We start from the raw sequence: 23,335 nt of genomic DNA on the forward strand, positions 1-23,335 counted from the left end.
CAACAAAGTTAGGAAGCTACTGTGAAAGCAAAGAAAGCTTCACTGCAAATTTAAACGCAGCCAAAACCTCACAGACACACACAAGCTAAACGATGTCAAAGTTAGCTTAAGGTGGGCTATGCGTGAAGCGTTCAGTGAATTCGAAAGTAAAATTCTATGTACCGACTTGACAGAAAATCCTAGGAAGTTCTGGTCTTACGTTAAATCAGTAAGTGGATCAAAACAGAATATACAGACACTCTGGGATGATAATGGCATTGAAACAGAGGATGACACGCGTAAAGCTGAAATACTGAATACCTTTTTCCAAAGCTGTTTCACAGAGGAAGACCGCACTGCAGTTCCTTCTCTAAATTCTCGCACGAACGAAAAAATGGCTGACATCGGAATAAGTGTCCAAGGAACAGAAAAGCAACTGAAATCACTCGACAGAGGAAAGTACACTGGACCTGATGGGATACCAATTCGATTCTACACAGAGTAAGCGAAAGAATTTGCTCCTCTCTAACAGCCATGTACCGAAAGTCTCTAGAGGAATGGAAGGTTCCAAATGATTGGAAAAGAGCACAGGTAGTTCCAGTTTTCAAGAAGGGTCATCGAGCAGATGCGCAAAACTATGGGCCTATATCTCTGACATCGATCTGTTGTAGAATTTTAGAACATGTTTTTTGCTCGCGTATCATGTCATTTCTGGAAACCCAGAATCTACTCTGTAGGAATCAACATGGATTCTGGAAACAGCGATCATGTGAGACCCAACTCGCTTTATTTGTTCATCAGACTCAGAAAATATTAGATACAGGCTTCCATGTAGATGCCATTTTCCTTGACTTCCGGAAGGCATTCGGTACAGTTCCGCACTGTCACCTGATAAAGTAAGAGCCTGCAGAATATCAGACCAGCTGTGTGGCTGGATTGAGTTTTTAGCAAACAGAACACAGCATGTTGTTCTCAATGGAGAGACGTCTACAGACGTTAAAGTAACCTCTGGCGTGCCACAGGGGAGTGTTATGGGACCATTGCTTTTCACAATATATATGAATGACCTAGTAGATAGTGTTGGAAGTTCCGTGCGGCTTTTCGCGGATGATGCTGTAGTATACAGAGAAGTTGCAGCATTAGAATATTGCAGCGAAATGCAAGAAGATCTGCAGCAGATAGGCACTTGGTGCACAGAGTGGCAACTGACCCTTAACACAGACAAATGTAATGTATTGCAAATACATAGAAAGAAGGATTGTTTATTCTATGATTATATGACAGTGGAAAAAACACTGGTAGCAGTTACTTCTGTAAAATATCTGGGAGCATGCGTACCGAACAATTTGAAGTGGAATGATCAAATAGAATTAATTGTTGATAAGGCGGGTGCCAGGTTGAGATTAATTGGGAGAGTTCTCAGAAAATTTAGTCCATCAACAAAGGAGGTGGCTTACAAAACATTCGTTTGACCTATACTTGAGTATTGCTCATCAGTGTGGGATCCATATCAGGTCGGGTTGACAGAGGAGATAGAGAAGATACAAAGAGGAGGGGCGCGTTTCGTCACAGGGTTATTTGGTAAGCGTGATAGCGTTACAGAGATGTGGAGGATTAAGCGCAAGATAGGATGGTCAGGGGGTGGCTGGAACATGACTGCTAAGGTCGTGAGCCACTGGCAGTGTGTGTGTGTGTGTGTGTGTGTGTGTGTGTGTGTGTGTGTGCATGCACGCACACGCTCGCTGAAGGACTTTGTTTGAAAGCTGACAATATGTCAAGTGCTCTTTTTCATTGTGCCTCTCTGCGACTCGGCATCACTTCTCGTTGGTGATTAGCAGTCTAACTTTTCTATATTATTGTTACTCCATCTTGGACTTTCCACTGTTTTTCTTTTCACTGTGAACATTCTCACCTTTGGTCAGGAAGCTGAAGTTTCACTCTCATCCTAGATGTCTGGTTAACAGAGGGACTTCCCTGGACACAACAGACAATTTTCTTCAGATATAATGAACTCTTTAAATTCACTTGGTGGTTATTCCACCTGATATCTGGCCATTAGGCCATTATTTTAAACATCTGAGTAAAGCTTGGTCTTGCATGATGCACTTTGTGTAGACTAACATTCCAGCAGGTGCTCTGTTAGCATTAAACTGTATTCTATTTTGTTAGTTGAACTGTTGATCAATGTCATTATAATTTGTTTAAATTTTATTCATTACAGTGTCAGTTGCAGCCATTTGCTCAGCTGAGAGAGGTGATACTGTTAATCCTCATGTAATTAACTTGCTTTATTATATGCGAATTAATTGTACCCCTCTCTATGTTGTAGAAGCCCTCTAGCAATTTGTGAATCATGTAGTTAATTTAGCATGGGACATGACACACTGGTGGATGGCACATGTGGTTGTTGAAAGTTGTACTTCAGCCAGGTGTGACAGAGCAGACGCCACTTTATTGAACAAGTGCCCCTGAATGTTTATCTGTATGGCTGGGGTAAAGTGCTGTGATGGTTGTCAAGACAGCAAAGTATTGTATTTACAAATATTGTTATTATCTTGTATTTTTTAAATTAATACTCTTTAATATCAGGGCTTTGGGTCGACACTTAATTCATTATTTGACAAAACTTGTTCCAGCAGAATAATGTACAGCTTGGCTGTGTGCCATGTGTTACTCCTCTAAGTTTCTACTGAGCAGAATGTTTGAAATTGGTGTTTTGATTATAAGTAACAAATGCCACATGAGGCACTATTTACTCTATTGAACCTTATTTAATGTGGCCAAGAGTTTTCTAACATGTTGAGCTTTTTTTCATAAATTTTGCTAGTTGTTTAAATTCTTAACTGTTAAGGGCTAAAGCTCGTTGGCCCTTCTTAATGTTTGTTTTGTTAAGATTGTGCACAATTATTAACTTATTAACTGTTTGTGGGCCATAAGCCTCTTATCCTGTTTGAGGGTTTATTCTGAACATCCAGTGAGACAGTTGTTAAGAACCAAAAATTTTAATCTTGTGTGTCTGCCAAAATAAATGTTGAATAAAAGGACTCAATGGCTTACCACTCAAGAACCCCTTTATCAAAGCAACAGAAACCTTCCCAATAAATCTATATCTCCTATGCACCTTCCCCAATACTGATTGTGTGTGCTGCTTCCATTTCACATCACATCTTAATATTAACCCTAAATACTTCTACAATGTGATGTGCTCACAATGTTCACCACTAATCTTGTAATTACATGCTATTGGGTTTGCTCTTTTTGTTATGGGCAGTATCTCAAACTTATTAACATTATACTAATAAGTGACTACAACCTGGTTTGAAGTTTTGTTTTTTACTACGCATTTGTGCATAAAATTTACACTACTCAAGAACTTACTTGCAAGTGTGAAAATACATGTACAAAACAGTTGTTTGACTAGTGTGTGACTGTAGTTTAAAGCTATCATGAACATACGAATGAATTTGGACCAGTAATTCCTCTTGAAATTTAATGCAGGTGACCAATAAAGATGCACCTATTAACTTCCCAGTGTCACCTGTGCTTCTATCTACAGGTCTTCATACCTAACATTTTTCTTACTTGTCTAACACTTTGAAGCCAACACGTAAAAATATGTGGGTGGGTTTGATGCACCTGAAAGTCAGCAAGCTGTAATATTACAGGCACATTTTCTCAGAATTTCTTTGTCCTGTCCTCTTTCTTACAATTCCAGCTCTATGGTTTTTGCAGTAGAGGCTATAGTTCCAGTGTCGCTTGCTATATGATGGTAACATAATGAAGGAGCTTCTAATTTCTATTGTTTTGTGGGTACATTTGGAGCAGCATGTTTCTCATATGTGGTCTCAGCTGCATCCACATGGTACTGGGTGATGCACAATTTGACTGATGATGATACTGCTTTTGAGTTACTTCTTAATTCTGAAAATAGCTATTTTTTGAAGATATTGCATATGAAAAGGATGATATCAACTGTGTTCAACAAGAAATTTCAGAGAGCCCAGGTAAGGCACATCTAAAAATGAAAAAAATTGCTATTTCAAATTCAGATTTCTATATAAAAGGTTTTCAGTTGTGATGTAACATATCACTTTGGGGAAAGTGACAAGCAGTCCCCACCTCTTTCCCTAACCAACAAATAATGGCTGTGACTTTTGTAAGTGTCTATGTGTTAGTTAAGCAGTTTCAACCTGCATACTGTGCACAGAAATTTTGTTTATTTTTTTGAAAGTGCCTGAGAATGGATGCACACGGTGTATCTGCAAAACAGAGTGAAAAGGGCAGTCTTCTTCATGTTGCAACACCTGCTAATAGGTCTATTATTCCCCACAATGCACAGCAGGCCATGGAATCTTGAAGATCATAACAAAGGAAGGCAGCATTCATTGACTAGACTTGAAAGAGTGTTGGTGGATTGTGCACACAAGCATAGTCCACTTAAAAGTCTGTAAACAATCTATAACTGAAGTGTTCCAAATTATAAATTTGAGATACAATTTACAGGTAATTCATAAGTAACTGTACACACTTCTTGGGTGTGATGTATGCAACAAAATAAGAGTAAAAAATTAAATAAAGTTTTGTCTGAAATTGGTTTATTTCAGAGTTACACAGTACAGAAGGGATCATGAATGTGACACAAGCAACACAAAATTAATTCTTCTCGCAAAGAAACAACATGAAGCAACCCAAAATTCAACTCAACTACGAACTATACATTCACCACAGGACACATTCAAACTATGTCCATGCAGATGAAGCAGTGATGCGATCAACTTCATCATTCTCGGGATGGTGCAGGCTCCAATCATCCCATTCTGCACAGTTGTGCAGCTGTTCTCAACTCGATGTTGTTGTGCTACATTCTCAAATACAACACCATACATGAGCTCCTAGAGACAACCCCAAAGGTAGATGTCTAGGGTTTAAGATTGGAGATCTGGTGGGCCAAGCAACTGGTCCTGCATGACCTGTCCACTTATTGGGATAAGCAACTTCGAGAAACTCTCTTGCCACCAAAATGAAATGCGCAGGGGCACCATCAACAAAACATCATCAGTTGATATACAGATGAACATGGCACGCCGAAAGCCTGTATTGGCCCACGATGTAATGCCTACCACAAATGACATTATCCATCATAACTAAAAAATAAAGCAGTTTCAGACAGAACTTTTTTTAACATTTAACTCTTATATTGATCCATACACCACACCCATCAAGGGTGTACAGTTACTTTTGAATCACCCTGTATCAATCTATGATAAGAGTCTGCAACTAAGAAATAACTTTGTGGTAATTCTGCCAAATAACTGCAGCATACAAAAATACAAAAATTTTAATAAACAATGGTTACTGAAAATTTCTTTATGAAGTTAACTGGCACACACACAACATGGAACATTTCACAGTACATAATTTGAAAGTGATTTTATTTTGAAGTACAATTTTTTGCAGTAAAATCAGAACAAAGTGTGGATGTCAAAATCTATAGAAGCAAGTTGTGTCTATTCCTCTGGATATTACACTTGAAGATGACCCAGTGTGAGGGTACAAGCTTCAAGCTGTATAGTTTGAGGAAGGTCAGATGATCACTGATTATGTTCCAGATACCTTTGTATTTTCAGGACAATATGTACAGTGCAGTTTAAATTTATATGAAAGCTGAAATATTTTTAGCATTCTTTTTCACTGTGCTTTTCTGCAAGTCAATGCCTCCTCTCTTCATTGCGAGTAGCAATCTATGCTTTCCATGTTATTATTATTATTATTATTCTATTCTGGACTTTCCACTGTCATATTTTATGATCAAACACAGAAGGTGCACTTCTGAGAAGTTAGGAAAGCAGGAGAAAGGTACAGGCAGAAGTGAAGCTGTGAAGGTGGATCATGAGTCAGGCTGGAATACCTCAGTCAATAAGGCCAGTTATTGCTCACGCTGGAATATCTCAGTCAGTAAGACCACCCACACTGCTTGTAAACACAAGGTTGCAGGTCTGAGTCTTTTAAAAGCAAACAGTTTGAATCTGTCAGGAATTTTCAAAACCAGTGCACACTCTTTGGCACACTGAAAGACTCATTCGGAAAATATTATAAATAAATTGCACTTTGAAAGTACATTTAAAATCAAAAACAAAGTATCACATATGAATTTTATTAGATATTCTTGACTATTCAATAATGGAAATGTGGGTATGACACTTGAAACATTCCAAGAAATGCAACTGTTCAAAAAACAAGGAAAATACAATCAAATTTTTGAGGATATGCTTGCACGTTACCAACTCAGGATCTAAAGTGTTAAAGAACAGTTACAACAATAGATACTAGTGGGAGGCAGAGTTGGGACTGCTACGCGAAAAAAGGTGTAGTTAGCAATGGCTTTTTCTCAATGTGGGAGCTGGATTCAGCACTATCTGCAAGTTGTAACACAACACTTGACCATTATGGCATGTTAGGAAACCTTTGAGGGGTGCATAAAAATTCCACCCCTGTCCCTTCAGGGTCTGCTTAGTTGTGTATGGGAGGCATGACATTACTCCAACTCTTGGCACGTAAGAACTGGACATACTCATTCGGTTAGCTTAGTGCACCTCTATCTTGTGTAGGAAGACCTTAAGAGTAGATGGTGAGTCACTGTCTTTGAGTTCTTGAATCCTGATAGATTCTTAGTAACTACACCCTGTTGAATCCAACAGATTTTTCTTGTTAATTAAAGCACAGCAGATGGCTTTTTCTATCTTGAGAATGTCTGAAATACCACTTAAGACACACAACCACCTCAGATAGTTCCACGACTGCTTTTCATCTTAATAATGTCTCAGGTTTTCTCGGCATGACTGATTAACAGTGTGCTTTCAGATGTTCTGCTGAGTTGCTGTTTTCCTTTTCTGCACAATATTTTGATAACTGATCAACCCGTCTTCTTCAGGGTGGGTCGGTTGTCAAAATATTATGCATAAAATGGAAACAACAACTTGGCATAAGGCCCAGATGCACACTATTTACCATGCCAAACAGTTTTGAACAGAAGACTGCGTATAAGGAAGTGGTACTCAATTGTTAGCAAATTTGTCATTGCAATCAGCAGTGTGACACTGTCAAGAATCAGGGGAGTGCAGCGTTTCATGGACGAGGAATATTTTGTATCTTCTCCAAATCAGCAACAGCAAAACATTAGCTGCAACTGATATCGAAGAGGTTAGATAAATGAATGCTATGTAGTTTCGTTATTGGACATAAGTTTAAACCACAAGTTGTCTTGGTTACGATATGCGAGGGATCTTAAAACTAAGTTCCTCAAACAACTTAAATTTTTAAGGACCTTAGCCATAACTCTTGCAGAACTGACAATGAATTTGCTCCCATTTTATAAAACTTTCATTTGGGTACATACCGGCTTATGGGTGCCAGATGCAGACCATGTTCAAAGATCATTGACACTACTCACACTGAGGGCTTTTGTGTGGCCACAGGTACCTACAGACTCAGTCACACAGCCAGCCTCTGATCCAAGCCTTGCATGCCACTATTAACTGTCTGGAGGAAACACCATGATGTATCAAGTGTTCGGGATCTTGTCTACTGGTGAGTAACCAGTACTGAAACTTTTTAAGTGAGTACTCGTGGGATTGGCATCTGGACAATGTCAATGACCAATATTGCTATTTGGAATGTGTGTGAATGCAGGTCTTTTAGCATTTTGTAGGATCCAAATGTCATTTCATTACTATCCATGTCATGGTTGGAGCTGTCTTCTGCTCTGTTTGATAACAAGATCCATAACTATATTGCATAGGTCAAAATAAAAGAGAAATTGTACTCTATAGCACGCTTTTGAAATATTATGTAACAGCATATTAAGTAAGCATCAAAATTATACGCTAACCTGCTCTAATATGAGCAAGTAGGGGCAACATTAATTAATCAGCAATGCACTTCAATCATATCCACAAGATAGTTTATCAATTGCAGTGCCTGACTAGGACCAAGAAATATGACATAATGAAGGCACTGGAGCTCGTTTATATGTACCCAAACTATGAAATTCTTGATCTATTCTCATTTTCTGAGTGCACTTTAAGCTGTGTAGTGCTTGTACTTGTCCAGTCAATCCAGTACATTTTTCTTCACCTGCAGCATCTAGGAAAAGAACGTATATTATGTAGAGTACTAATGCATGTGGGAATACAAGATAATGAATTGGTCGATGCAGCAGTCAAGAACATCAGCATAATGCTACTATAACATCGTGAAAAGTTTCTGTACACACAATGACCTCAGTGCTAAAGACAGAGAGGCAGGGTGTGAGAGACTAGATGGCAATTAACTCCTTCCAGACTGATGTGGAAAGAAGTGTTCGCAAGATGCATCCAGATAGGGAACTACCCTTTGATGAATGGATTTCTTATCTGGCAAGACAACTTTTCACTGTAGGATGACAGTGGCGTAGATATGGAACTATCCTTTGATGGACAGATTTCTTCTCTGGCAAGAAAACCTTTCAGCATGCGACGTCCGTGGTGGACAAATGTTTGTAAGCCAAACATTTAGCTACTGACTTGCCCTCTATTTTATATACGATGAACAAATTTTCAAACATCTAGTAAACTACTGTTAATCTTTCCAGTTATCACAAAGTGGTGAAGACAAACACACAGCACAGCCACCATGCTGCTTTTAAACAACTCACACTTCTTATTTTTGTCATCTATAGACCTTTAGATCTTTAGCTGCATTTCTCGTTTCTGTTGCTTTTTTGATAAATTTTAGTTTCCTATGAGATTACAAGAATCTAGTTTGGGTGCTAATGACTACATAATTGTGAACTGCTAAACAACAACAAACCAGCATATGTGCGCATAAGAAACTAAAGAAGCCACCTGTCATTCTCCTTTCTATTAATTCTTCAAGTTCTCGTTCACGCTGCAGTGCTTCAGCTGAAGGCTGTGGCACACCAGGGAAGGTGACTAACACAATGCTCATGTTGTCTCGACTTCCCTGAAAAAGAAGAAAGTACCTGAAAATCAAAGCTACAAACAGGACTGATAAAAATATATATGAAAATGCCCAGCTCATAACAATTACTAATACAAGATAAAAATGGATACGACAAAATGAGCACCAAAGCAACACATTATTATTTAATCCCATTAACCAGGAACGCCAAATGTCACTAAGAAAGGATAGAACATTGGGGCACTAAGCCCCATGTAGCTTTTTTTGTTAGTCTTTTGTTTTCTGTCTTCCATTCATATAACTGCTTAAAACCTACATCCCTCTTCAAGTAATGAACCTAAAAAGCTTCCTACATACAAGTGACTGCATGTGCAAGGGATTCCATATATTAATGCTTTTGCAAGTGGTGAGTGTAGGTCCCCTGCATCTTCAAATACAGGCACACCTGTCTTGACGTTTTAAATGTTAATACCACATCTTCATATTTTGGTTATGTGGTCTGTGATTGTTGACAAACAGGAGGAAACCTTTTCCTTTAAATGGTTCTTTTTCACTAGAAGCTCTAAATCTTTTAGAGCTTTTTTTTTTCTTTTTTTTTTCTCTCTTCTTCTTCTTCTTCGCTGTCTCAAGGGCTGCTTCTCCAAATTTTTCTGTATAGAAATTTGCTACAGCTACACTGATTGTGTTTCCCATTCCTATGCCATTAATTCATTTACAGAATTTGTTGTTCCACTGAAAGTTGTGTGAAAATGTTTAAAAGTATCTGGCATATCCCGCAGATAAGGGCAATGAAGAAAGAGGACGACCATAGTAAAATTCAGAGAAATAAACAGAGCTTAAAGGAGATCTGATAACTTCTATTCTTAAGATAATGAACAAACTAATAAATACCTTTTTAATACCTCCCATTGACATAAAGAGACTTATAAAATCAGAAGCACTGTGATCAAGATTGTATGGTTTACCAAAAATTCACAAATTCACAACAGGCTATTCTAGCAGCCACTGAGAGAACAGGGTGCAACCAACTGCATATTGTGACACATGTTGGAACAACTAGTGTTTGTCATCTGGGCTCCGAGGTCATACTTTGGTCATTATAGCGACTGGCAGAGAAGGTTGAGAAGACCAGCCTTGTGCATGGAGTTTCAACAAAGCTCACAATTTCCTGCACTGTCCCAAAACTGATTGTGGTCCTTTGGTTCTAGTCGATTGTAAGGACTGCACCAGAGATACTCTGAAGGTTCTGTGACAAGCTAGGCTGTGACTTAATGGACTTGCACCATAGGGTTAAGAACTGTAGGGTCTCCCTACATGTGTCAGGTGTGGACCACACCTCAGAGGCTGCTGTTCAGGTAGCTGACTCTTTGTGAAGTGCACACGTTTTTTAAGATTATGTGACTGCATCCAATCCAAGTAATGATCGCTGTAGGAAACCTAGAAGTATCCATGTAAGATCAAAAGAAATGCCTCCCACAGGCGAGAGTATTAAAATCTTAAAAAAGCATTCACAACAAAGTGCCAGAGTTTCAAGTGCTCATGAAAAGCAGTAAAGTTCACATAATATTAGGTACAGAAAGCTGGTTGAAACCTGAAGTTGATAGGAGTGAGATTTTTGGGAGAATATGAGTGTATATTGAAAGGATAGGCAAATGGGAAATGGAGGTGGCGTATTTGTCACAGTAGACAAGAAACTCAAATCCACCAAGATAGAAATTGAAGCTGCATGAGAGAGACTTTGAACAAGGCTCAATATCAGAGGTGGGCATAAAATCGTAATTGAATCCTTCTATTGCCCTCCAGACTCATCATCTGATGTAACCAAAAACTTAAGAGAAAACTTCGGTGCAGTTGTTACCCAAACATATCTACATATGCCGCAATCCACCATACAGTGCGTGGCGGAGGGTACCTCGTACCACAACTTGCATCTTTGCATCTTCTCTCCCTGTTCCACTCCCAAACAGAATGGGGGAAAAATGACTGCCTATATGCCTCTGTATGAGCCCTAATCTCTCTTATCTTTGTGGTCTTTCCGCGAAATATAAGTTGGCGGCAGTAAAATTGTACTGCAGTCAGCCTCAAATGCTGGTTCTCTAAATTTCCTCAGTAGCGATTCACGAAAAGAATGCCTCCTTTCCTCCAGAGACTCAGAGACTCCCACCCGAGTTCCTGAAGCATTTCCGTAACACTTGCGTGATTATCAAACCTACCAGTAACAAATCTAGCAGCCCACCTCTGAATTGATTCCACGTCCTCCCTCAATCCGACCTGATAGGGATCCCAAACGCTCGAGCAGTACTCAAGAATAGGTCATATTAGTGTTTTATAAGTGGTCTCCTTTACAGATGAACCACATCTTCCCAAAAAATTCTACCAATGAACCGAAGACAACTATCCGCCTTCCCCACAACTGCCATTACATGCTTGCCCACTTCATATCGCTCTGCAATGTTACGCCCAAATATTTAATAGACGTGACTGTGTCAAGCACTACACTACTAATGGAGTATTCAAACATTATGGGATTCTTTTTCCTATTCATCTGCATTAATTTACATTTATCTATATTTAGAGTTAGCTGCCATTCTTTACACCAATCACAAATCCTGTCCAAGTCATCTTGTATCCTCCTACAGTCACTCAACGATGACACCTTCCCGTACACCACAGCATCATCAACAAACAGCCGCACATTGCTATCCACCCTATCCAAAAGATCATTTACGTAGATAGAAAATAACAGCAGACCTAACTACCTCCGATGAACACTCACCATCGAGGACACCGTACTGGGTTCTATTACTTAAAAAGTCTTCAAGCCACTCACATATTTGGGAACCAATCCCATATGCTCATACCTTGGTTAGGAGTCATACTGTAATCGTCGGTGGAAACTTTAATCATCCAACAATTAACTGGGAAAATTGCTGTCTTGTTAGCTGTGGGCGTTATAAGACTTCCTGTGAAACATTACTAAATGCCTTCTCTGAAAACTATCTTGAACAGTGAGTTAGGACCTCCACTCATGGTGGAAATATACTGGTTCTAATGACAATAAACAGACCTGACCTCTTTGAGGATGTACACATCAAAACTGGTGCCAGCAACCATGATATGGTTGTGGCAACAATGATTACCGTAGTACAAAGGACAACTAAAACTAGCAGAAAGACATATATTCTCAGTAAACTAGGAGAAAAATCAGTAGGGTCACATCTCAATGAGGAACTTGAAACTTTCAGGGTAGTGAAGGAGCATGTACAGAACACTGGCTCAAGTTTAAAAGAATATTTGACCATGCACTGGATACACATGTACCCAGTAGAACAGTTCATAATGGGAGGGAATCTCCATGGTATACATTCCCTGAAAAGAAACTTCTAAAGAAACAGAGATTACTGCATAATAGGTATAAAATAAAGCCTAGGGCTATAGCTAGAGTGATGCTGAATGAAACACATTTGGCTGTCAAGGTAGCAATGTGTGATGCCTTCGGTGACTACCATAGCAGATTACTGTCAAGTGATCTTTCACAAAACTCAAAAGAAATTCTGGTCATATATAAAGGCTGTTAGGGGCACCAAAGTTACTGTCCAGTCCGTAGCGAATGAGACAGGAACTGAATTGCATATAGCAAAGCAAAAGCTGAAATGCTTTTGAAATGTTCTTTTTCAAAGGAAAACTCAGGACAATTGCCCCCCCCCCCCCCATTTAATCCTTGTGCCACTGAAAAGGTGAATAAAAATAGTATTAGTGTCAGTAGTGTTGAGAAACAGCTAAAATCATTAAAAATGAACAAAACTCCTGGCATCGATGTGGTCCCCTGTCAGATTCTACACTAAATTTATGGCCGAGTTAGTCCCTCTCCCAACTATAACCTAATCTAGATCCCTCGAACAAAAAAAGTACAGGTCACATCCATCTACAAGAAGGATAGTAGAAGTGATCCTCAAAACTACCATCCAATACCTTGACATCAATTTGTAATCGAATCTTAGAACATATTCTGAGCTCAAACATAATAAGGTATCTTTAACAGAATGACCTCCTCAAAAGTCAACCAGCATGGATTTCGAAAACAATGATCATGTGAAACCCAACTCGCACCTTTCTCACATGACATACTGAAAGCTTTAGATCAGGGCAGCCAGGTAGTTGCAGTGTTTAATGATTTCTGAAAAGTGTTTGACTCAGTACCGCACCTACGCTTACTGTCAAAAATAAGATCATATGGGGTATCAAGTTAAATTTGTGACTGGATTGAGGACTTTTTGATAGGGAGGACACAACATGTTATCTTGGATGGAGAGTCATCATCAGACATAGAAGTACTCAGGGTGTGCCCCAGGGATTTGTGTTGGGACCCTTGCTGTTCATGTTGTATATTAATGACCTTGCAGACAATATTAATAGTAAAATCAGGTTTTTGCAGATGATGCAGTTATCCATAGTGAGGTACTATCTGAGAGAAGCTGCATATATATTCTGTATATATTCTGTCAGATCTTGATAAGATTTCAACATGGTGCAGAGATTGGCAATTTGCTCTAAACATTCAGAAATGTAAAATTTTGCATTTCACAAAATAGTATCTTATGACTATAATATCCATGAGTCAGTGTTGTAAACGGACAACTCATAAAAAAATCTGCCTGTAACACTCTGCAGGGATATGAGATGAAATGAAATGATCACATAGGCTCAAGTTGAGGGTAAAGCAGGCGGTGGACTTTGTTTATTGGTAAAATACTGGGAAAATGCCATACGTCTACAAAAGAGATCGCTTGCAAATCACTTGTGTGACCAGTTATAGAATATTGCTCACATGTGTGGGACCCGTGCCAAATAGGACTAACCAGGGATATTGAATGCACACAGAGGAGGGCAGCACCAATGGTCACAGGTTTGTATGATCCATGGAGAGAGTCACAGAGAGAGTGAAGGAACTGAACTGGAAGACACTTGAAGTGTAAACTATCCCAAGAAAGTGTATTAATAAAATTTCAAGAACCGGCTTTAAATGATGTATCTAGAAATATTCCAAAAATCACTACATATAACTCACATAGGGATCTTGAGGATAAAATTTGAATAATTACAACATACATAGAGGCATTCAAACAACCATTCTTCCTGTACTCCATACACGAATAGAATGGGTAGACTGTTATGTACCTTCTGCCATGGTGGTTTGCAGAGTATAGGTTGTGGGTGTAAATGTAAAATCTGGCATTCCATTAAGACCCATTGTTAGTGTTATTGATTGTCTGACCTACTGAACTGCCAAACAATTGGCTGCCCTACTACAACCATTTATAGGAGAAACTGACACTTACACTGATCAACGAGAACATTATGACCACTTGCCTAACAGCTCGTATGTCCACCTTCGGCACGGATAAAAGCAGTGACGTGCCACAGTATGGAAGCAATGAGGCCTTGGTAGGTCACTGGAGGAAGTTGGCATCACATCTGCACATACAAGTCACCTAATTCCCACAAATTATCGAGAGGTGGGCGATGAGCTCTGACACCACATTTGATCACATCCCAGATGTATTTAAGCGGATTCAGGACTAATGAGCCAGCACATCAATTGGAACTTACTACTGTGTTTCCCGAACCACTCCATCGCACTCCTAGCCTTGTGACACAGAGCATCATCTTGTTAAAAAAGCCACTGCCGTCGGGAAACGTGATTGTCATGAAGGAGTGTATGTGGTCTGTAACCAGTGTCCGATTCTCAGTGACAGTCATGGTGCGTTGCACGAGCTTCACTGAACCCGTGGATGCCCACGTGAATGTTCCCCAGAATATAATTGAGCCACCACTATCTTGCCTCCATCCCGCAGTACTGGCGTCAAGAAGCTGTTCCCCTGGAAGATGACAAATTTGCATCCTCCCATTGGCATGATGAAGAAGGTACCAGGATTCATCAGACCATGCAACATTCTGCCACTGCACCAACGTCCAGTGCTGACAGTCACATGCCCATTTCACTCGTAGTTGCCAATGTTGTAGTTTAACATTGGCACACGCATGGGTCATCGGCTGCAGAGGCCCATCATTACAAATGTTCGGTGCACTGTGTGTTCACACACACACACACACACACACACTTATACTCTGCTCAGCATTGAAGTCTGATGTTGGGTTCCCCCACAGTTCACCAGCTGTCCTGTTTTACGACATCCGACATCTGCAATGAGGGGTGGCCACCCACCCCACAATGTCTAGATGTGGTTTCACTTTGGTTTCACCACTTGTTGAAGACACTCACCACAACACACCTCGAACACCGGACAAGTCATGCAGTTTCTGAAATGCTTGTGGCGAGCCTCTGGGCCATCAATATCTGCCCTCAGTCAAATTCAGATGGATCGAGCACCTTCCCCATTCTAGGCACGGACAGCATGCTCACTGATACTACCTGCACTATGCATGTGTCCAACTAGCAGGCAATGCTGCAATTGCCTGGATGGGTTTATACCAATAGTAGGTTGATGGTGACCATGTTCTGGCCGGTCAGTGTATTATCGTCATTTTATTGAAAAACTAAAATCCTTCAAGTTTTGTGCAAGAGTTGTTACGACCAGTTTTGACGATAAATTATTGTTTCCTAAGGTTCCTCTTAATGAAGTTATGTCATAGCTGTAAATCATTTTCACATAGGATATGGCAGGTCTCTTTAAACATTGTCTCACATCAAATTAGTTTCAACGGGGCAACAAATGCTGTGAGCAAATTAATAGCATAGCTATGGGAAGCCGTCTCAATGTAGTCGTAATGGATTTTTATATGGAAAAATTTGAAGAAGCAGCGCTTTAGTCAGCAAAGGAAGAGAACCCTTTGTTGGTTTCAGTACAATGATGATATTTTAGTTAAATGACTTCATGGAGGAAAATGTCTCAGAAATTTTAAATTTTCTGAATGATATTACTTCTAATATAAAGTCTCCTATGGAAAGAGAGAAAGAAAGTCAAATTTCATTTTGGGTGTACTGGTACTCAGAAAACCTAATGGAACTTTAGGACCAGAAGTTACAGTAAGCCCAAACGCACAGCCAGATGCCTTCACAGATATTCCAGTCACCATCAGAAGCATCAAAGTATTGTTGGACTGGGCTAAGAGAAACTGTTAACCATAGTACTTAGAAGACCAGTCTGATAATTTACAAACTGCTTTCAGAAGAAATGGGTACTATGACGAAGAAATAAATAGGACACTGCACACTGAAAGATCTGGAGCTTCAGGTAAGAAAGAACCAACTGAAGAGGAAGTTTTCCCCCCATTCATGAAAACAGTCACAGACTGCATTGGTAGAGTAGTAAGAAGACCTTGAATGCAAGAAATATGCATGAATATTTAAGCATTGCAAAGCACCTGCGCCCACTGCTTGAGGCAGCGGGAGTATATCAAATCCCTTCCATATGCAGTGAAGGGTGCATAGGTGGGACCAGTTAATGACAAAAATTGCTTCTCCATACTAAAATTTTATGAAGATCGTGATTTTATCGCAATTTGATGTGATAAAACAACAAAGAATTTTTTAGTCAAGTGTAAAGAGGAACTACAAAAACAAACTTTAACACCTGATTTAAAGAACACAAGAGCAGTTGTCACAGATAAGTTGGCATCAACAAATCATAAATTGGGGCCAGGTAATCACCAAATTTGTTTCTCCAATACTATGGTTTTATCAAGAGCCAATCATTACTGTGCTCAGATGTGCAGAGGGGCAATAGAAATTAAAAAGAGCAGAAACAACTTTAACGGAAGAGAAGGATTGTAACTAAATAACTTGTGGGTCTTAGTGCTAAATGAAGCAAGCAGCACCAAGTCTTCCCCTTTACAAGCCCCATAAAACATTTTGGCACGACTTGACGATCTTTGGCAGCAATCTGAGGACATCACAAACTGCCCATTGCAAGGATACATATAAACAGTTTGGCTTGCTGAGCTTATTTAAGTCTGTACTGCAATCTTAGTCTTTATTGCCTCCAATGATTTCTTCAGCACTGGTAGACAAACCATTATGCAAAGAAAATAATATGCTTTGATCACAGCATGAAATGGGGAAACAGACCTGTAGTCCTGCAGTTTCCTGTTTTCAGGATGGCGGTAGCTCAACACAATATCAACTTGTTAACTTCAGCTCACATCAGGAGGAGCTAGCCCAGGTGACTCTCTTCAAAAAGATTGGGGAAAAAGCAGGTGAAGGCCACAAATTCAGGAGGGTCTGTCTGGACAAAGGTGCTCAAATCTTTGTTTACGTGGGGATGGGAAAAGTATAATGGCTGAAGGAGATGGTGCCCAAGATATCTCTGTGGAATGAGGCGAAAATGCTGGTCAAGACAGCAATAGAACTATTTAAGGCCACTAAAATATCAATCTGGGTACCACAACTACTTAAGGGTGTTCCCCAAGAGACCCTGTGAGGGAAATTACAGGTTCAGAAGCAGAAAGTCTCGACAGATGATTGTAGGATAATTAACCGGAAGGTTGCAACTGATTGTCAAAACCTTGTGCTGGAAATCAGTGAAAAATCCCTCAAGGCAAGACAATCTAAAACAATACTTAGCAATCTTGCAGGTTACTGTCAGGTTGGTTAATGATATCAGAAGCAACAATGGTGGCAGGCTGGCATATAGAAGTGTTGCAAAGAAACCTACAGTCTAGTAACGGGCAACTGCTTCATTAAGTCACCGTCTGGGAAGACGAAACGGATGTGGCCCTGATCCAAGAAACCTATTTATACAGAAAGAGGGTGTATCAGGCCTCGGAGGAACTGAAGGTAAGCTGATTTACGGAAGGAATCTAAAAACCCCCAACATGTATCTGTGGTAAATATGTAATTTCATTTATGCTGACACTAAACTACTTAAGTTCTGTTCCAGTGACTTAGTGACCATAAGAAACAGTTTGAGGGAATCTGTATTGGTCTAAGTTTACCTTCCTTACGAGGACTGTGTTACATGTTCCCAGCAAGTGAGGTGACTGATAAGACAGTTGTTTGCAGCTGAATGAATGACTGCTGGTTGGCTGTGATTCCAATGCCCACAACCACAAAGCAGTGACACCAACAGCAGAGATGAGTACCTACTTGAATACATACTGGAGAGCAATTAAGAGGTCTTCTGTAAGGCTGGGGAACCTACCTTCATGAATGAAAGAAGGTAGAAAGTAACTAATATAATTTTTTTGTCCATCTCAATGAGTAGTTATGTCAAACATTGGCAAGCAGTAACTGAACCATTGAAATAAGACGTTAAACAGAACACAGCCAAAAGGAATCCTAGAAAACAGATTGTGGTTCATGATTATCTCAGGCTAAGTTATGAGCTACAATATGGTGGAATAAAGAAGAAAAGAAGTCAGATGTTAAGGAGCTGAAGAAGGTGCAAAGAGTTACCTAGCCAAAGCAGCACAATTAGTAACACACCAACAGCTGGGATGAAGACCATACTGAAGAAGCCCCAATTATATCTTTGGGTTACAAAGGAGGCAGCAACAGGGGCATACATGTTAAAAACTGGAAATCTTTATAGACCCAGAATCCCACAAGAATACAATTGGTAGCGCGGGGGGCGAGTGGCGGAGGGGGGGGGCGGGGCCGCGGGCGAGGGGGCCGTGGGCAGGGGCGAGGGCGAGGGGGCGGGGGCGAGGGATGGGGGAGAGGGGTGGGGGAGAGGCAGGGGCCGAGGGGCGGGGGAGAGGCAGGGGCCGAGGGGCGGGGGAGAGGCAGGGGCCGAGGGGCGGGGGAGAGGCAGGGGCCGAGGGGCGGGGGAGAGGCAGGGGCCGAGGGGCGGGGGAGAGGCAGGGGCCGAGGGGCGGGGGAGAGGCAGGGGCCGAGGGGCGGGGGAGAGGCAGGGGCCGAGGGGCGGGGGAGAGGCAGGGGCCGAGGGGCGGGGGAGAGGCAGGGGCCGAGGGGCGGGGGAGAGGCAGGGGCCGAGGGGCGGGGGAGAGGCAGGGGCCGAGGGGCGGGGGAGAGGCAGGGGCCGAGGGGCGGGGGAGAGCGGGGGCGGGGGAGAGGGGGGGCGGGAGAGGCAGGGTCGGGGGACGATGGGCGAGTGGCGGGGGCGGGGGGCGGGTGCGGGGGTTCAGGGTAAGAGGGGCGGTGGTGCAGGGGAAGAGGGGCAGGAATGCAGGGGGAGGGGTAGGGTGTGTCGAAGGGGCGGAGTGTGGGGGCGTCGGGGTGAGTGGGGGGCGGGGGGGCGATGGCCAGGGGGGCGGGGGGCGAAAGCCAGGTCGGGGATGGGGGCGCGAAGGGTGGGTGAGCAGGGGGGGCCGAAGGGCGGGCGAGGAGGGGGGGCGAAGGGCGGGCGAGCAGGGGGGGCGAAGGGGGGGCGAAGGGCGGGCGAGCAGGGGGGGGGGCGAAGGGCGGGCGAGCAGGGGGGGCGAAGGGCGGGCGAGCAGGGGGGGCGAAGGGCGGGCGAGCAGGGGGGGGGGCGAAGGGCGGGCGAGCAGGGGGGGGGGGCGAAGGGCGGGCGAGCAGGGGGGGGCGAAGGGCGGGCGAGCAGGGGGGGGCGAAGGGCGGGCGAGCAGGGGGGGGGGGGCGAAGGGCGGGCGGGCAGGGGGGGAGCAAAGGGCGGGCGGGCAGGGGGCGAAGGGCGGGCAATGGGCGAAGGGCGGACGAGCAGGGGGGGCGAAGGGCGGGCGAGCAGGGGGGGCGAAGGGCGGGCGAGCAGGGGGGGCGAAGGGCGGGCGAGCAGGGGGGGCGAAGGGCGGGCGAGCAGGGGGGGCGAAGGGCGGGCGAGCAGGGGGGGGCGAAGGGCGGGCGAGCAGGGGGGGGCGAAGGGCGGGCGAGCAGGGGGGGGCGAAGGGCGGGCGAGCAGGGGGGGGCGAAGGGCGGGCGAGCAGGGGGGGCGAAGGGCGGGCGAGCAGGGGGGGCGAAGGGCGGGCGAGCAGGGGGGGCGAAGGGCGGGCGAGCAGGGGGGGCGAAGGGCGGGCGAGCAGGGGGGGCGAAGGGCGGGCGAGCAGGGGGCGAAGGGCGGGCGAGCAGGGGGCGAAGGGCGGGCGAGCAGGGGGCGAAGGGCGGGCGAGCAGGGGGCGAAGGGCGGGCGAGCAGGGGGCGAAGGGCGGGCGAGCAGGGGGCGAAGGGTGGGCGGGCAGGATGGGGGACAGGGGAGAATGAAGCTAGTGGTAGATGGTGACATGGCAGTTGGTCAGTGCTGAATGGGTGGTGGCTGTCGGTATGTGGAGTGAATTGTATAATTTGAATACTAGGTGGAACAGTTTTGTCACAGTACATTCTCGCAACGATAGCAATAATTCTGAAAGAACACACTTTTCATACTACTTAATCTTTGTCATAGATCTGCACTGCCTTGAAAAAGTGTTCAGTTGTAATTCATTAAAAACTACTGGAAACATTACTCAATTACTGGTGTAGTCACTTCAACATCTTGAGTAAGAAACAGAAAATACAAAAAAATATTTTTATGGATACATGGTTAAACTACAAACAATTCAGCTAGTTAATTACAAATATTATCTAAAATGTAAACATTTAATTCTATTTAATTCTACTAAACTGGTACTTCTCACCATACTTCATACTTCATTAGATTATGATTTACCCAACTCTTTACATATGGTAACCACAATAAATTGTTTAAACCTCCTAACAGATTACCTTTGCCTGCAAGATTCGATTCTGGATCCTTGGCTTTTACAGACAATGTTGTTAACTGTACTGTCTAGGTATGGCTTTCGATTCACATGACAGAACACACTTCACTGCAGAATTAAAGAAAGATACTTTCCGGAAAAAAAATGCCCTAAGCTGTGGCTAAGTCATTCTCTCAGACACCCTTTCTTCAAACAGTGCTAGTCCAGCAAGATGTATAGCATATCATCTGCAGTATTTAACCAGAAGAGGACACTGGTAAATTAAATCTGTGAGGGAAAGTCACCATATGTCTACACAGTTCGGTAAAGATATTGCTCACGAACATAAAGTGTTCAGAAGTAAGGAAGGAATTAACATCACAGTTAGCACAAAGATGGGGCAGGAAATTGGCTATTACTTTGATTCAGGCACCTTTCTGACCTTTGCCATCACAGCTCAAAGAAAGTGCAGGAAACATAAGACTAGATGGGAAACAGAAATATGAATCCTGATAATCCCAAATGCATGTCTATTATCTGAACCGTGGACCATCTTCATCAGTCAAACAACAAGGTTCGAGATTCTATATGGCACAGAGTTTCAGTTTAGCAGCAAGTATTGCACTAATATATTCCACTGCAGAATGAAAATCTCTGTATCACTAGTGTACAGCTATAATTTACTCTAGTCACACAACCATTCAAGTTTGGATTGTTTTAAAGCAACGCATTAGCTTTATTTTAAGTTAGCTTAACCATAACCATCACAAATATCAGTTGATATTACAGTTTACTGTAACAAGACACACATTTTTTAGTTTTATCCTCTAAAAATTTTAAAGACTTGGATGCATTTCAATGAACAAAGGATAGGTAAGAACAGCATGAGTGATGGCAGAAAACAAACAACCTTTGTAAACGCTTTATTACTGCATAAAGTCAACTGTAATATAAATGTAATTCCCATCTCGTGATCACAGATTCTTTTTCCAACAATATTTTCTGTCAAATACATGTTGGGTAAAATCAACTATGCAAAAAGAGGGTATTACAAGTTAATAAGGGCGAAAAACGTAGAAAATGACAATGCTGTCAACAACTGCAAAATTATGGTAACATTATTTTATAATATTACTACATTTATATTAGGCGTGAAAGTGCAGAGGGGGAGGGTGATACTGACGGGCAGGCAGAAGCCGGCGGAGGGGGTGTGGGCGATCTGAAGCCAGCAGATGGGACATGGGCGGACAGAGGCTGGAACTGGGTGGGGAGCAGCCAATAGCAGACAGAGGGAGAGAGGGTAACTGAAGGGGAGAGGATTTGGGATAGGAGGGAGAGCATGAGGGTGGAAGGGTAGAGGGTGAGGGTGAGGGTGAGGGTGAGGGTGAGGGTGAGGGTCAGGGTCAGGGTCAGGGTCAGGGTGGAGTGGTAGATGGCGAGGGTCAGGGCGCAGGGCTACAGGGTTATCGCGGCGTTAGGGGTATGGGGCGTAGGGGGTACGGGGCGGAGGGGTACGGGGCGGAGGGGAAGGGGGCGCAGGGGTACGGTGTGCAGGGGTAGGGGGCGCAGGGGTACGGGGCGGAGGGGTACGGGGCGGAGGGGTAGAGGGCGCAGGGGGTACGGGGCGCAGGGGGAAGGGGGCGGAGGGGGAAGGGGGCGGAGGAGGAAGGGGGCGGAGGGGGAAGGGGGCGGAGGGGTACGGTGGCGGAGGGGTACGGTGGCAGAGGGGTAGAGGGCGGAGGGGTAGAGGGCGGAGGGGTAGAGGGCGGAGGGGTAGAGGGCGGAGGGGTAGAGGGCGGAGGGGTAGAGGGCGGAGGGGTAGAGGGCGGAGGGGTAGAGGGCGGAGGGGTACGGGGCGCAGGGGTAGAGGGCGGAGGGGTAGAGGGCGGAGGGGTACGGGGCGCTGGGGTAGAGGGCGGAGGGGTACGGGGCGCAGGGGTAGAGGGCGGAGGGGTACGGGGCGCAGGGGAAGAGGGCGGAGGGGTACGGGGCGCAGGGGAAGAGGGCGGAGGGGTACGGGACGCAGGGGTAGAGGGCGGAGGGGTACGGGGTGCAGGTGTAGAGGGCGGAGGGTCAGGACACAGGGGTAGAGGGCAAGAGTCAGGACACAGGGGTAGAGGGCAAGGGTCAGGGCGCAGGGGTAGAGGGCGGAGGGTCAGGGCGCAGGGGTACAGGGCGGAGGGTCAGGGCGCAGGGGTAGAGGGCGCAGGGTCAGGGCGCAGGGGTAGAGGGCGAAGGGTCAGGGCGCAGGGGTAGAGGGCGAAGGGTCAGGGCGCAGGGGTAGAGGGCGAAGGGTCAGGGCGCAGGGGTGGAGGGCGGAGGGTCAGGGCGCAGGGGTAGAGGGCGGAGGGTCAGGATGCAGGGGAATAGGGCGGCTGGTGTGGGCGAAGGATCATGTTTACTGGGAAAGAGTTGTGGGTTATCATGTGTATGATTCCTGATGGTTTCAGATTGTGAAATTCACAGCTCTGTCATTGTTATCATCATCTCTCTCCTGCCCCTCCTCATAATATATACACAAAGCAACTTAACGTAGTAACAACAACAACAATTAAAAATAATGAATTAGGGTGTCACTGGTGTCTGCATTATTATTTGGTGTGTGTTGGGGACTTATTAGTTACTAATATACCGTGTCTGCTTGGTTCAGTTTATAAAGTACTGTTTGTTCATGATGTCCTGATTGAGGGCTCGCTACTTCTGGATCGGTTGAAAAAAATGGCTCTGAGCACTATGGGAATTAACATCTGAGGTCATCAGTCCCCTGGACTTAGAACTACTTAAA

General features: G+C 43.8%; 1 protein-coding gene across 5 annotated transcripts in view; it reads right to left on the reverse strand.

Annotated features, from left to right (window-relative positions):
- Positions 1-23,335, reverse strand: part of LOC124612978 (protein phosphatase 1A) — a 233,522-nt gene that overhangs the window by 131,431 nt on the left and 78,756 nt on the right. For all 5 annotated transcript variants that reach the window (XM_047141510.1, XM_047141506.1, XM_047141509.1 and 2 more), the window contains one exon: positions 8,862-8,979. In XM_047141510.1, the coding sequence (XP_046997466.1) occupies positions 8,862-8,979 (118 nt within the window). The remainder of the gene's footprint in view (positions 1-8,861; positions 8,980-23,335) is intronic.

The sequence above is a fragment of the Schistocerca americana genome, chromosome 4 (genome assembly GCF_021461395.2).
Source record: "Schistocerca americana isolate TAMUIC-IGC-003095 chromosome 4, iqSchAmer2.1, whole genome shotgun sequence".
Lineage (NCBI taxonomy): Eukaryota > Metazoa > Arthropoda > Insecta > Orthoptera > Acrididae > Schistocerca > Schistocerca americana.